Genomic DNA, 14,445 nt, shown 5'->3' with positions numbered 1-14,445 from the left:
TGTTTTTGCTGAGCAGTGCCTACAGAGCTCAAAGCAGCTCTGTGTCCTGTACTGCCCCAGCAGGCAGGAGGCTGAGGGTGCACAGCCTGAGGTGACAGGGACAGCTGAGGCCAGCTGACCCAGGGGACATTCCATACTGTGTGACATCAGGCTCAGCATATAAAGCTGGGGGAAGGTGGAGGAAGGGGGCAGTTTATGGGGGATGGAGCCCTGCTTTCCTGGACATGGCTGAGGGAAGTGGTGAATGGATTCCCTTGCTGGGGGCTGCCTGCCTGTGTGGCTCTTGCTTTACTATTAAACTCTTTATGTCCAGCCATGAGTTTTCTCACTTTTACCTTCTGATTCTCTCCCCCCTCCCTCTGGCTGTGAGGGGCTCAGCTGACAGCCAGGGTTAAGCCATGACACTGACAACCACCACCAGCAAATTCTTGTAGACTTCTCATTATCAATAGGAAGATGCAACAAGTGTGGCACCAAAATCATTACAGCAAAAATTTATATACAATGCATTTACAGTGTGCAAAATGTTAACACAAAAATACATACTCTAATTTACATCAACTCACCATGCCTTTCCCCTTTTAAGAAAATAAATATAATACACTCTGTCTCAAAAACAATTAATAGCAACAAGTATTAAACAGTCCTGAAATAAAAGTTTCAGGATTACTTTCAGCAAGCCTTTCTCTAGAAATCAGGGCTTACACAAAGCTCTGGAAGAAACAGGTGAGATAACTACAGTCCATTTAGCCCTCCAAGTGACAATTTTAAGTGCTATAAATTCTTGATTCCAAATATAAATTGATCAAAGACAATTGTATTGCCTTTATCTTTCCTTCTTACCAGCTACATTTATGAAATCTTTCTTATTTCTTAGCAATGAAAGCATGGAACAGCATTCAGACATCAGTCTCTGATTACAAAGACTTGAGCCCAAATCCAAAGCTATTCCTTATTGTCCTGACAGTTTCCAAAGTGCTTTATTAATCACTCAAGCAATCAATCTAGAACCAAACTTATAATCAGTAATTTTAACAAAATCTCCTTCTCATCCTTTTAACTCGTAAGACAAAAACAACATACTGTACAATGCATTCCCTAGTTTCTGTAATCTGACAAAATTACTTAAAGTGCAATTTAAAGCTGGAAATTTTTTTGTAGGCATAAGCTTATTAACATTTTATTATACTGCCATGAATTTAAGGTAGATTACATCTGATTAATCTGGGACAGTGTATTTTAATATACAAGCTTTTACAATTAAAACATGAATTATTAAAAAAAATAGCTATATAAAACATCATGACAAATAATACTGTACTCAAAGTTTTATCCAGCTTTCCACAGATAGATTTCCTAAAGGAAAATAGCTTCTCTTCTGACTAGATCAGAAAGAGTAAACAAAGACATAAAAAAAAACCCCAAAGCCCAAACCCACTTTAAAGTAAATGGAATGTTTAAACTGAAGCTCAGAGAAGCCAAAATTCATTGAAGTTTGAAGCACCTGTAAACCACAGACATACTTTCAGAACTGTTAAGTACACTTAAATCTATTTTCTATTTCAATATATAATTAATATTTTAGAGTGTTTTGCTGTTAGTCTAATAGAGGTTTTCTCAAGGAAGAAAAACTCAAATCTGGAAGAAAATTTTCACATTTGATTTTTAAATTTTTTTATTTGCATAGAAAGCAGCACCCCGTTCCCACAATTTTATCACACAGAGAATTTACCATGTGGGCATCATATCAGGAAACCACATTCTTCCAAGGTGTTTGGAGACTTCCAGATGGAGCCGATCCAAGCTGTAATCACTATCTGGAATCAGCACCTCCTCCATGATGGAAAGCTGAGTAAGCCTGCCCCCGCACATCTTGACAAATTCAATAAAACCTCTGCAGGTGACCTCACACTCCCCCAGCCCCATGGCAGTGAGGTTCTTGCAGCGCTCAGCGATCTGGATCAGTTCATCATCCAGAGGCTGAAGCCCATTGGCGCACACGACCAGCTCGATCAGCCTGGGGCAGTTCATGCCAATGCGGCCCAGCATGGCCTTGCTGACTGCGCGGCCGAAGTACAGGTGTGTGACAGGTGTTTCCTCTCTGAAGAAAGCATCAAATTCATCCTCATACAAGAAGAAATACATGACAATGTTGACTTTGGGGGAGTGTTTAACAAGAGCGTCCCAGCTTTGTTTTTTAATGGTGTGAAATTGAACTTGTCCGGGATTTTCACTCACGACGTCAATGCGAAGGTGCTCCAGATCAACGTGCTTTTCACTGGAAAGAGCCAGCAGCAGTTCATCACTTAATATGTAGTAGTTCAAAGCCAGCTCCTTAAGTCCATGGCACTGATCAGCCACACAAAGAATGCCTGAGGAACAAAAAAATTTACTCTCTAAAATGAAAAGTGAATATAAGCACAACTGCTCTCTGTAAAGTTGGCTTGAGTTTTCATGCTTATATCCAAACCCCATGAAATGCCCAAGTTCCAGGTATCCACAACAATTTGCAGAGTTCTGGCCATTAATACTTCACAGTAAAAGACACAAGTCACATTCATCTTGGATCTGCGTTTCTCCTCTTCACCCCTCCCTATGCAGAATTTCCTCAGCTTCGAAGGAGCAACTGAAATCAAGTCAGATTCAGCTGAAGTTGCTGCCATTCCCTTCCCTAATGCTCATTCCTTCAACTTTCATCCATTTAAATCACCACCACTCAGTTTAACAGCTACAACCTTCTGTGAATTAACACCTAAATAATGTTAACTTCTCCTAATCTGCTGGAATATGAAGAGCACAGATTAAGTCCTCTTTTGTGGACTCCAGAAAAGAATAAATAAATAGACCAGACCCAGACTCTCTTTTCCTAGCACTAAGGAGAAAGGAAAGTGAGAAGGGATCCTGAAGCCCTCTGAAATTTCAGCAAGGCTGTATTCTGAAGTGAGTCCTTCACCAACCAATGAGAAAGTCACCAGTCCCAGATCTGGACACATGAGGGCACTGTGGAAGCTGGAAACACTCACAGTCAAACACCACAGGTTTCTGAAATTTGTACACACTCTCAACACTCTGCAAAACAATTACTGACAACTGTTATAATCTCCTTTATCCCACCAAGCAGTGGCTGATTCATGGATCAGGGATTCTGTGGTGTTCCCAAAGAACAGCAGTTAGTTAAGCTTACAAATCTGCACACACATTAAGGAGCCATTTGGTTACCCTCACATGGTACAGCAATGAACATCACATCCTTTGAGTCTGTGTGAAAGGCTAGCACTAATTTTGAAGGCCTTTCCTCCTCAAGGCCTATCATCAGAGGTAGCAAAGCAGCTGGAGAAAATGAAACAACATCCCCAGGATTCCAGAGGATGCAATCAAGTGAGTAGCACCCCCACCTTCATCAACCCAACTCATTCACTAACAACAACCTTCTTCCTCATCTTCCAACTGTCCAAACTCAAGACTAAGTCAATTATGATATTTTACAACTCCATTTTTCACATGCATTCAGTACTCACCAGCAGGTGAAACATGAGGACAGCTGCTCATTTTTAATAGTTTTAGAGTATCACTGTTGTTAGCAACAAGAACCTTCAAGGAAGGATCATCAAGGGGTGTGTCATCTATCTTGATTGATGATAATGACTTGGAATTCACAAAAACTACTGTCAGTGCTGATGCAAAATGAGCCTATTTACGGAAATTGAAAGAGGGAAAAAATTCTTATGAAAAGATGAGCAAAACTTCAGGGCTTTGACCTCACATTCTACACAGGCAGAAAGTACAAAAATAAACACTTCCCATGGATCCCCTTTTTCATGTAACAAAGAATTATTTCAACATAAACAGAGGGGATCTTTATTTAAAAACATGCTGCTGGATGTGACAAAATTAACCTTACACTCATTATTTATCTATTCTGATTTATCATTTCAGTGTAATACATTGATAACTACAGGGAAAACTGGATACAATGATGAGCCTGAAGTATCTGGAGTTTTTCTGCAGAAAAAAAAAGAAATGGCCTTTATTTCCCAGAAAGTAATTCTTCTGTTATTACAAAGTAACTAGAGACTGTTTCATAAAATTGCCATCAACTTAAGAACAGAACATTAAGAAAGCTAGAGTGGTTTAAAAGTGAATTAAAAAATGCTAGTTACAGTTTGTAAAACTTTACCTTAGAGACATTCATGAAGCTTGGTTTTGCTGTAGAGATCAAACCCAGTGTTTTGATAGAACAGTTCACCAACTGAGAAAGGATGTCACAGGCTGCTTCTGCTGACTCAGTACTACTATCAACCTATAAAAGCAATTTAAAAATAGTGAAGTCATTCTGCAGTATTATTTAGAAAACAGCACCATGGATACCCAAGACTGCAGATTCCACATCTATTCAGCTCCTGACTGCAATCATCACAGGCACAAAGAGCAACACTGACTGAAAATTTCAAGACCAGAAAGAGTTCAGGGAAGTTACTATTAGAAAATTTTCCTGAGTGTGACTGCTGGGTAATTCTAGTATGAACATAAACCTTAAATCTAAGTCTTGCCTTCAAATAACCTCATGTTACTGCAATACTGTAACAGTACTGGTGCTGCAACACACAGTGACGTGTATACATTTTTTTTAAATGCTAATTTTTAGGGCCCATAAAAGACTTGGCAAAGTCCTTGCTCCAGCAAATGAATCCATTTTATCTACATGGACAACACTTTTGCACCTTAAATAATGAACTGATTCAAAATTTGTAAGCCTGAAAAGTAACTTTGAGCAAATCTCTTATTTTGCCTCACCTTCCACTTCTGTTTCACACCACATTCACTATTTCTTACCTCTGCAGAGGTTAGAGTGTACAAAATTGGATGAAACTGTCTGCACAGGTGGAAATAAAATGTTGCAGTAGTTGCATTTTTAAACATAAGACTTGCCAGGTACAACCCTTAAGGCAGCTGACACAGAACAGCTGCATCCCTCGTGCTCAGTGACGTGCCACTGACCCACAGCTCAGCCACAGCTTACCTTGAAGCTGACGTACTGCAGATGGTCAGCGTGCCTCTTGATAATCTGCTGAATGAGATCTGGATGTGTAGACTTTAAATAAGAAGTGGCTGGCTGGCTAAGTTCAAACTCAAACCTCCTCCAGAGATCTGGGATGTGAAAGACTTCATTCCACCTTCGACAAACAGAAGATGCCCTGGCTCTATCCACTAAAGTCAGGAACTGAAAAACACGCAGGATCACGTGGTGTGGAAGGCTGCCCCAGTCCATCGCGGTGCACGGGTCAGAGTCCCCAAACCCTGAGTCACATATACTAGTTTTCTGTTTTTTGCTTGTCTGTGATGTTCCAGGAGCTTCAGTTCCAGCCATCACCTTCTGCCCAGCTCTCTTCATGGTGAAAGTTTCAGAATGTAACAATCCAAGGTATTCAAACTACACAGGTTTCTGAAAGGTCTCACGTACAACAGGTCTCTAGAAAAACACAGAAGATGATGGGAGGAAAGGAGAAAGGCCAGTGGAAACACAGTAAGCAATAACAAGTTAATAACATTTAAATACAGCACATTATTTTGAAAAGAAGCATATCCATATGTCAATATCCAGGGAACAGATGTTGGCAAGGACCTTCTCTTTCAACACCTTTTATTTTGTACAACTTGGATGTTGTTAATTTAGAGAACTTGGACTTGTTAATTTACCATGTGTAGTTTCATGTAGTAGTATTTCATAGTACATAAAGCATTTTGTAGGATCAAGAAGTATTTAAGAGTAATTTAATTCAGAAGTAGAAAATTGATTGTTTAATTTAGAAGTAGAAAATGGATTGTTTAAATTTAAACTCAGTTGACAAAATATGGAATCTACTCATGATCTCTAAAAAAGGTTTATCAACTAAAGGTTGGTAACTAAAAAAGGTTTATCAACTTAAAAACCTAATTCATAAACTCCTTTTTTAAACACAGATAAACTTGGAACAGGCATGTTCAGAAGAGTCAGATTGAAAAGTTTTGCCCACCTTCCTTAGTTTACTTTTTTTCCCAAATAATGCAGAGTGTCTGCATAACTAACAGTAAAAAACTTCAGAGGCCACCTATCAAAGCAGGGCAAAGCAACTGAGGTTCACGTGCTGTTTTTCAGCAGGAGAAGGACAGTGACCTTGGAAATCAGCAAACTGCACAGATCTGGTTCAGCAAGGGATGTCTGCCTCACGAGCCAGAGCTCAGAAGAGCAGCATAATAAGAAAGCTCTGCTTTCACAGGCTGAAGCAGTTCAACTAACCAAGTCCATTCTAGACTGAATTCTGTTGCTCAGTCAATTTTCAACAACTGGCTTTGCCACTTCATTTTTGTAGAGGTTGAAGTTCCTTCTCAAATATCCCACTAACCAGATGTTGATCCAAACCTTCTCTCTTCCCAACCTGTGTGAAGTGAGTATTCTCAGACCATGCATTTTTCAAGAAAGAACAGAGTCTATTATCTATTTTTACTGATAAACAGAGCCTATTATCTATTTTTACTGTGGGGGTTCCATGGCAACCCCCACAACCTGCTTTTTCTGGACTGAAAATTTTCCATAGTATCTTTATTATGGAGGGGAGGTGGAAAGGAAGAAAAAAAAAAAAAACACAAATCCATGTATTGCAAAAACAGCTGCCAAAAATACATACTATCCTATCAAAAATTTACCTGGCATTCTCCCTAACCTATAAAATCTGATCTGTTTGGCTCATGAATGTCTGATAGACTCCATTTTCATGAAAAAAAAAGCATGTGCATTCATTGAGAAACTGGAAAGAAAAATACAGCCAATTTATTATGGGCTGTCCATATGACCAGCTTCAACTACTGCTTGACTTCCTGACAAATTATCTCAATCACCAAGGAATTCATTTTAGCAGTTGTTGTACATATTCACCCAGTCTATTTAAATTTCCATCAGCAATATATGCAGACAGATAAACCAGCAACACTCTTCAAATTATATTAAATAATAGTTTTTCTTCCCTGAGTAGACACATGGCTTACACTAACAGTGTTACTACTGTAATGAAGATGCAGGCTCAGCATGAATAAACATTTTGCTATTAGACCATCAAGTTATCATCTACACAACCACGTTTTATGACTTTAGACTACTTTAAGTCACACAACAAATGGGCATTCCAAACCATTAAGTGTGGATGTAGTAATTAACCATTACAAAACTCTCTCTTATAGTTGATCATAGCCTTGCTAAATTTAGCAAAGGCTAAATAACTTTTGAGTCAAATACACCTGCTGCTTGTTCTTCTTCCTCCCTACTTCAGAGGAATTACAGACTTGGCTATTTACTAAAACAAAAGTCCAGAACAAAAAAATGAAATTGAACACATCCTATTGTTTGAGAAGCTTCTCCTTGCTATTGCTGCTCTCATGCAGATCTGCAACATCTTGGTTAAAGATCGATCTCTGATAAAAATGGAAATTTCTCCTATCTTACTTGAAACTTACTTGAACTTCATGGGTGCTGATTTGGCACCAACAAGGAAGCTCTGACATCTGAGAACAACCAGAAAGGGCATTTCCCTAAACAACAGGTCAAGCAACAGACCAGAAGCAGCACTCCAGATGTAGGAAGAGAGGCAGCATGGTGGTATTGCTGGTATACACAGCATCTATGCTCTGCCTGCTGGAATTTGGCCAGAACTTGTTCTTGTTGCTACAGCTTTTAGAAACTGCTGTCTCCTGAATTTCTATGTTTAGTATTCTAGACTACAGTCCTTTTTATCTAGCAAAATGAATTCCTATTATTCAGCGTGGGGTGCAAAGCCAGAAAAAGGTACCATTGGTTATGCATTGTAACATTTCAACAAACATGAAGCCCCAATATTTACTGCAATAATAAGAATCCTTATTTCATTCTGAATCCTTGTGAACAGTATGTATTTTAAAGCACAACCAAAGTTGGCTAAATGACAGTCCCATGTGATATAACCCAGGCAGCATTCAAATGAGAGATTTACACGCACACACACACAGCCCTACCTCCAAAGAATGTGGAGGTTCCTGTCAAGTTACCAGCACCTTTCTGGTATCTGAACATCCATCCCACTGTTGAGTCATCCTGTATGTGTGCATGGATTCCTTAACCAGAAGGCAGGGATGGGTCCCAGAAGATGAACCGACCTGTGAAGCCACCAACCAAAGAAAAACTGTTCTGCAGTGTCTGGGAAATCCACAGAAAAGATTGACATCAATTCTGGAACAGAGACTGAGATGAACAGAAGGGCAGATGTGGAAGACGAGCAACAGAATGTAACAAGCACATTAGTCTTACCAAACATTATCTGAAAAATACCATTTAACTAAGGGGAATGAGTAATTGTTGGCAAAAAAATAGCTTTTGTATTATCTACAGTTTTAGTCACATAAGTACTCTGTTGCAACAACACAGATACACCTCTGAACACTCATGTATTACCCAAAGAACACTACAAACCTTGAAAACAAACATTTAATTTTTTTCAGCCTATATATAGGCTATGTTTTTTCAGTCTATACCAAAACCATGTGAATCAAAAGTTACACTTAAAGACAGGACCTCTGATACTTTGACATTTAAAGACTCTTGATATTAAACTTTACTCAATTTTACTCCAAAAGTATGCTTACTGCACCATGATAATCTTGACAGTAAACAAACAATTTTGGCTAATTAAACTGTATCTGGAAAAAAATATATCAATAATGTACAAATATCCTCCCACATACTAATGAAGAAACCATCCTGTGTCTTAGTATGACAGAGTATCTCGGTGCACTATGAGAAAATAGACCCAAACCCCCCAAATCCAGTTACCAATTTTACATTATCTGAAGATGCTTTAATGGAAAGCTACAAGAACAGCAACACCCACCTCACTAAATCATGACAGATTGTGGAAACAGAAAATGTTTACCAGGTATTGTGCTCAACCAGTAATAACACCTACAGAAATCTTCCAATGCTGAACTTCTCTATTTTTCTTTAAAAATTGGACAAGACTCTAGATTGTCCCAGATCATATCATCATCTTTAGAAAAATTACCAGTTAACATAAGCTTTATAGCTGCCAAGCTTAACAAAGGTGTAGTATACACTATTTATGAATACATGGGAAGCAGCCCCCATCTTGCACAGAGAATCAAACTCGAGTACTGCAATCTGTGCAAGTAATGCTGCTGCTCAGCTCACACACCAGAACATTTAGAGCTGAGTAGTCATGCTTGTCTATAAAGAGAAAGCTGATACTCATTAGTAACTCTGTTTGTGGGTGGCACCTGAAGAAATCTGTCATTTATGGTGGCCTTGTATTGCACAGTCTGCAAGTATCACATGTTCCCTCTCCTGTGAAATGAGCAGAGTCTGTACAGCACCTAGCATTCATTTTCATAAGTACTGTCAGTGTCTAACAAGTAAAAGGTTTATAATGCCACATATAACCAGAATGCTTAAATAACATTATAACTGAGAGCACAAAACACTGAGGTGCAATTTAAAGATTCAACAGAGAAGTGTATTAAGTTTATAAACCACGTATTTTGAAGCAACTTTCTTACCTAAAGAATTCTTCCAAGTTACAATAGGCAATAAATGAGTGAACTGAGGCAGCTGCAGCCATGGGGCACTCACATGCATCTGTCTGCTTTCCCCTCCTGTCCAGATAAAATGCCACAAAAACCTGTGTTAGTTTTGAAAAAAAAATAATTTCGTATTACATCCAATGCAAAAATGATGGGGAAATACATTGACATCCATTTATAAATTTTCTTGCTTTTGTAAAGGAGCTTAAGAGGGATCATCTTAACACAAGGTAGCTTATCCCACAATGCAAATATTATCACGGAAAGAAACATGAGCTCAGATTAAGCATAAAAGTGATGGGAAACAAATGTTGCAACTGCATTTACATTTACTGGTCAATAGTACAATGTAAACAGCAAGTTATTCAGTATTTGCATTATCATTATCACTACTAGTGAAACTTGGCAAACAACACCGTAGCCACCAAAGTAATCTAAGAGTCATGAAAAACAGAGGGGAAAAAAAACCCACCCAAATGTTTTTTTCCTGCCTTCTTCCCTTGTGTGGCAAGGCTGTCTAATGGCCTGTGATGAACACACAGAGGCCACATGGCTCAGCTGCCCACCACAAACGTGCACAGCCCAGGCCTGGCTGCAGTCACACGGCAGGAGCTGCTCCCGACAACCTGAGAGCAGCCAGGCCGCAGGCACCTCCCTGTTTATGAGCTCCTGGCAGCCAGGTGACAGCCCGGGCCACCTGGCCAGGCTGCATCACAAGGCACTGCACAAGGCCTTCAGATCACAAGTCTCTTACCTCCCTCCACATTGTTTTCTTTTAATATGACATTACAGGAACGTTTATGTTCCAGTCTTCCATAACAAGTAATCATTCAAAGCTTTGCCCCCAGGAACACAACAAAAACACAACAAAACCCTGAAATCTTTGGTGTGATAAGCTTTACATTGCTTTTACATACCCCATCATGGGGGTAGGGGATGAGTACCCTTCCACCTGCTCTGAACTCAGGATTTCAGTATTCTTCCCAACACTCCTCATGTGGCCACAGCCCAAAGTAATTACTAACAGTAAACTGACATCTGAAAATCAAGGAAAGGAAAGTAATATCCTTTTGCAATAATAATTGTATCAAATATAGGTAGTCAATAAAGACTACCTACAATGCTCAGCAGGCTTGTGAATTTCACAGAGCTGGGACTTGTAACAGGCAAATGACCAAGAGTATCCTTGAGGAAAAGAGCTTCTCTTGAACAGACCTGTCCCAAGACCCCTCAGAAGAGAAGGAAGTTCATACTTTTACACTGCAGATAATAAGTAGCAGAATTTTAGATAATACATTAAAAAAAATGTTACTGGAAGTGACTGTTAGCAGTAAAAACTTAATCAGATGTACATCCAATGTACATCTGAGTGTCTAAGGCCAAAAGAGCCATCCAAAGCAATGCAAATATTAGCTTATGTAAGCAGAAATGTATATAGTAAAATATTACTGTTATCAGAGATGCAATCAAATACAAGCTTGTTACGCAAACAGCAGTGAATTGTTATCTAAGGTAGTTATCCAAATGATTATCAAAGATAAACAGCAGCAACACAGTCACTGAAATGAAACACTTTGATAACTGCTGAGATGCACCAAATCTATTAATATCCTCATTTGTATAAGCAAAGAATCAAAAATTGGTGCATGCCCCCCACACAGTTCTACCTGTGATCCAGTATTTTGACAGCTGCACATTATCCTACTCAAACTACCTCAAATGCACTAAAGCCAACAGGATTCAGAAAAAATCAAGTTAATTAACTGTTTCTGCAACTTCTCCTGCCAACAGAGCTGTAAACTTCTGCTAAAATTAAGACATTAAAACCTCTCCCGTGGCATGGGGGCTTGGTGGACGATTTGAAAAGTGGTCAGCAGTGGCTCTGTTAAACCAGCCTTCAGTAGCTGTCCACTACCACCCAGGCTACCAAGTAAGTTCAAAAAAAGGTTTCAATAGTGTAAACAAACTTATCACAGATCCAAGCCACAAAGAAGTAACTGCTTCCTCTGATTTCTGGATTTCCCTTCCAGTTCTTAACAGCAGGATTCAACAGGAATTAATAAAACACCATAAAATCAGATTTCTAGTAGAAACAGTAGCAACCAACCAAATGCAACAAAAATTCAGTTCCTGAAAAATAAAAACCCTTCCAAATAAACAAGCTTGGAAATATTCTGGGACAAAGCTGGCATCTTTATCATTAAGCTTTAACTTTCTAACATCTGAAAATTAATGTTTACAGACCTGCTTTACACGGCTGAAATACCAGTCCCATCAATCACAGAGTCTTTAAAGAAATCGCAGTTCAGTGACAGCACCCGAGGCCACCCCCTCACCACGTTAAGGAACTCGGAATTCAGAGTCTGGGCAGGCAGCCCTGGAAAACTGCTGCCACCACAAATTCAACCACTGCGTATGGTGCAAAACATAGGTAAAAAACACATTTTAAGCCGAATTCTCAGAAGATCTAGTCCTTCAGGATGATGAGCTCAGAGATTAAGCTTTTTCTTCATCTAGGGCTTATCAGACTTTTAATGGATGGCATTTTTGCTTCTGAAGAGGATTATTTAGTTTTTTTAATCTCTCCTTATTTCTTCTCAAAACTGAGCCTCTGACTCAAGGGATTTACCACATTTTTAGTACGTTTATGACAAACCCTCAGAGTTCTAAAAATAACCACATTCAGCTGAACATCTTAATGCTTGCATTAATTTTAACTCAAAAAATACAAATGCATTGCCACTTTTAGTCCTATTTCGGTGGTGAAATGTAGATATTGGACTTCCAGTGATGCATTATTTTTAGAAGGAAGCCACCCCCTGTGCCCCATGCCCAGGACCCCTCGTTTTACTCAACATCTAAAGCTGCACAGCTCTTTAGAAAAGCTTTCTTGTGCGTTCACCAACACGCCCACGGCAGGAATGAAAAACAATCGTTACTTCTATAGGTTCTCTTGAAACCTTCCTACCCGACTTTAACAAGCCGTTGAAGCTGTTTACACGGGAAAACAGCTCCCAGGCACCGCGCTCGGTGAGAGCTCTCGGCATGGCACAAACCCAGGGCACCGCACACCGAGCCCCTCACGAGGTTGGGCGCTCAGCTTGAATTTAAGCCTCCAGGCGCGGAGTGCGCCTGTCTGTCCGTCCGTCCGTCAGTCCGTCCTCCCGTCTGTCTCCGCAACCCGGGCCGTCCCTGCGGCCTGTCCCGCACCACCCCCCCCCCCCGGCCGCCGCGCAAGGGCCGGTCCCCGCGGCCGCCCCGCCGCTCACCGCCGCCGGTGCGCGGCTCCCTCGCAGCGTGAGGCCGGGCCGAGGCGCCGAGCAGGGGCAGAGCAGGGCCAGCACCGCGCTCAGCCCGCAGCGCCCGGGACACGCCGAGGGCGGAGCCGCGGCCCCGCCGCCCCAGCGCAGGCGCCGGGCGAGGCCGCTGGCGGCGGGCACGTGACGGCGGCGCCATTTCGCGCCCGCCGCCCTCGGCCCGCGGTAAAATGGGGGGGGCCGAGGTGTGGGCTTGGGGCCGGCAGTGGCAGCCCCACAGGGATGCGCTCTGCTCCTGGCCCGCAGAGCAGAACAGGAGGCCGTCGGTTCCCCCTCACCAGGCCTCCATCTCAGAATTACACAGTCACTTAGCTTGGAAAATAGCTCTGCGATCATCGAGTCTGATGTCGAACCGAACACCAACTTGTCAAACACACTGGGGCACTGATAGGAAGGATGTGTGCTCGTGTCTTTCCGAGCAAGTCCGTGGGTGAGGGTATGGGTGTTAACGTCTTCGAAAGAGGTCTTAATGTTTCTACCCACGTCAAGCCATGGGTTTGTTACAGAACCCAGATGGTTTGACTCCTGAAACAGGGAAAATGCACAAGCCTGAGTTTCTGAACTTTGGGGTAAAAATACAGGTTTGAGGGGGGATATGGGGTAGGTGGTTGGGGAAGGCTGTACCTTCCTACTGCCTCAGCTGAGGGGTAAGGAAGAGGGCAATGGGCAGACAGGAGTTTAGCATAAAAGGAGACTGTGCCCTCCAAAAGCTCAGGAGAAGAAAGACTCCATGGGCCTGTTCCCCAGTGGCCTCTCTTCCTTTACTGGAATGAAGTTTCTGGGCTCCTCTCTCTCCTTCCTGGACACTGGCTTTTCCTAGCATGATTTTTGGTACAGCACTGAGTGTCATGTCTAGCTTTTCCTTTAATACCACCAGGAACGGTGACACCACTGGGCAGCCCATTCCAATGTCTGATGACATTTTCTGGGAAGAAAATCTTCCTAATGCCCAACCTAAACCTTCTCTTCAGACCATGTCCCCTTGTCCTATTCCTGGTTACCTGGTCACTGACTCCCACCTGGCTGCACCCTCCTGTCAGGGACTTGTGGAGAGCAAGAAGGTCCCCCTGGAGTCTCCTTATCCCCAAGCTGAGCCCCACAGCTCCCTCAGCTGCTCCTGCCCAGAGTTGTGCCCCAGACCCTTCCCCAGCTCAGTTGCTGTTCTCTGGACCCACTCCAGTCCTGCAGTGTTTGTGCAGTGATGGCACCAGAACTGGACACAGCCCTGGAAGTGTGGCCCACCAGTGCCAAGTGCAGGGTCAGTCCCTTCTCTGGTCCCAATGCCGCACTGTTGCTGATACAGACCAGGTCCCATTGCCCTTCTTGGCCATCTGAGCACACACTGGCTCATATTCATTTCCTGCCACATGTATTTTCCATCATTTCCTGACATGAAATGCCTGTAAGCCCTCATCGTCCTTGAGCCTAGCCTTGGAAACTGCCCTACCAGCCTCTTCCAGGGCTTGCTCCCTCCAGGCAGAGCTGTCCCCTACCTTTCCTGGGGGAGCTAGAAATAGAATCAGAGACT

General features: G+C 41.8%; 1 protein-coding gene across 4 annotated transcripts; it reads right to left on the bottom strand.

Annotated features, from left to right (window-relative positions):
* Positions 1–479: 479 nt before the first annotated feature.
* On the bottom strand, positions 480–12,982 carry LOC118692085 (F-box/LRR-repeat protein 21-like). Of its 4 annotated transcripts, none has more exons than XM_036391686.2 (7): positions 12,870–12,982; positions 9,577–9,698; positions 8,023–8,248; positions 5,021–5,470; positions 4,178–4,300; positions 3,519–3,690; positions 480–2,372 (listed from the first exon to the last, which is right to left on the bottom strand). In XM_036391686.2, the coding sequence occupies exons 4-7, from the start codon at positions 5,390–5,392 to the stop codon at positions 1,729–1,731; spliced, it is 1,311 nt and encodes a 436-aa protein (XP_036247579.1). In that variant the 5' UTR covers positions 5,393–5,470; positions 8,023–8,248; positions 9,577–9,698; positions 12,870–12,982; the 3' UTR covers positions 480–1,728. The 4 variants fall into 4 exon arrangements, with proteins under 4 accessions (XP_036247579.1, XP_036247578.1, XP_036247576.1 ...); XM_036391685.2 differs by having other exon boundaries at positions 8,023–8,203; XM_036391683.2 differs by having other exon boundaries at positions 8,023–8,163.
* Positions 12,983–14,445: the final 1,463 nt, after the last annotated feature.

The sequence above is a fragment of the Molothrus ater genome, chromosome 15 (genome assembly GCF_012460135.2).
Source record: "Molothrus ater isolate BHLD 08-10-18 breed brown headed cowbird chromosome 15, BPBGC_Mater_1.1, whole genome shotgun sequence".
Lineage (NCBI taxonomy): Eukaryota > Metazoa > Chordata > Aves > Passeriformes > Icteridae > Molothrus > Molothrus ater.
The sequence above is the reverse complement of the archived record's forward strand: the minus strand, read 5'-3'. Positions and strand labels throughout refer to the sequence as shown.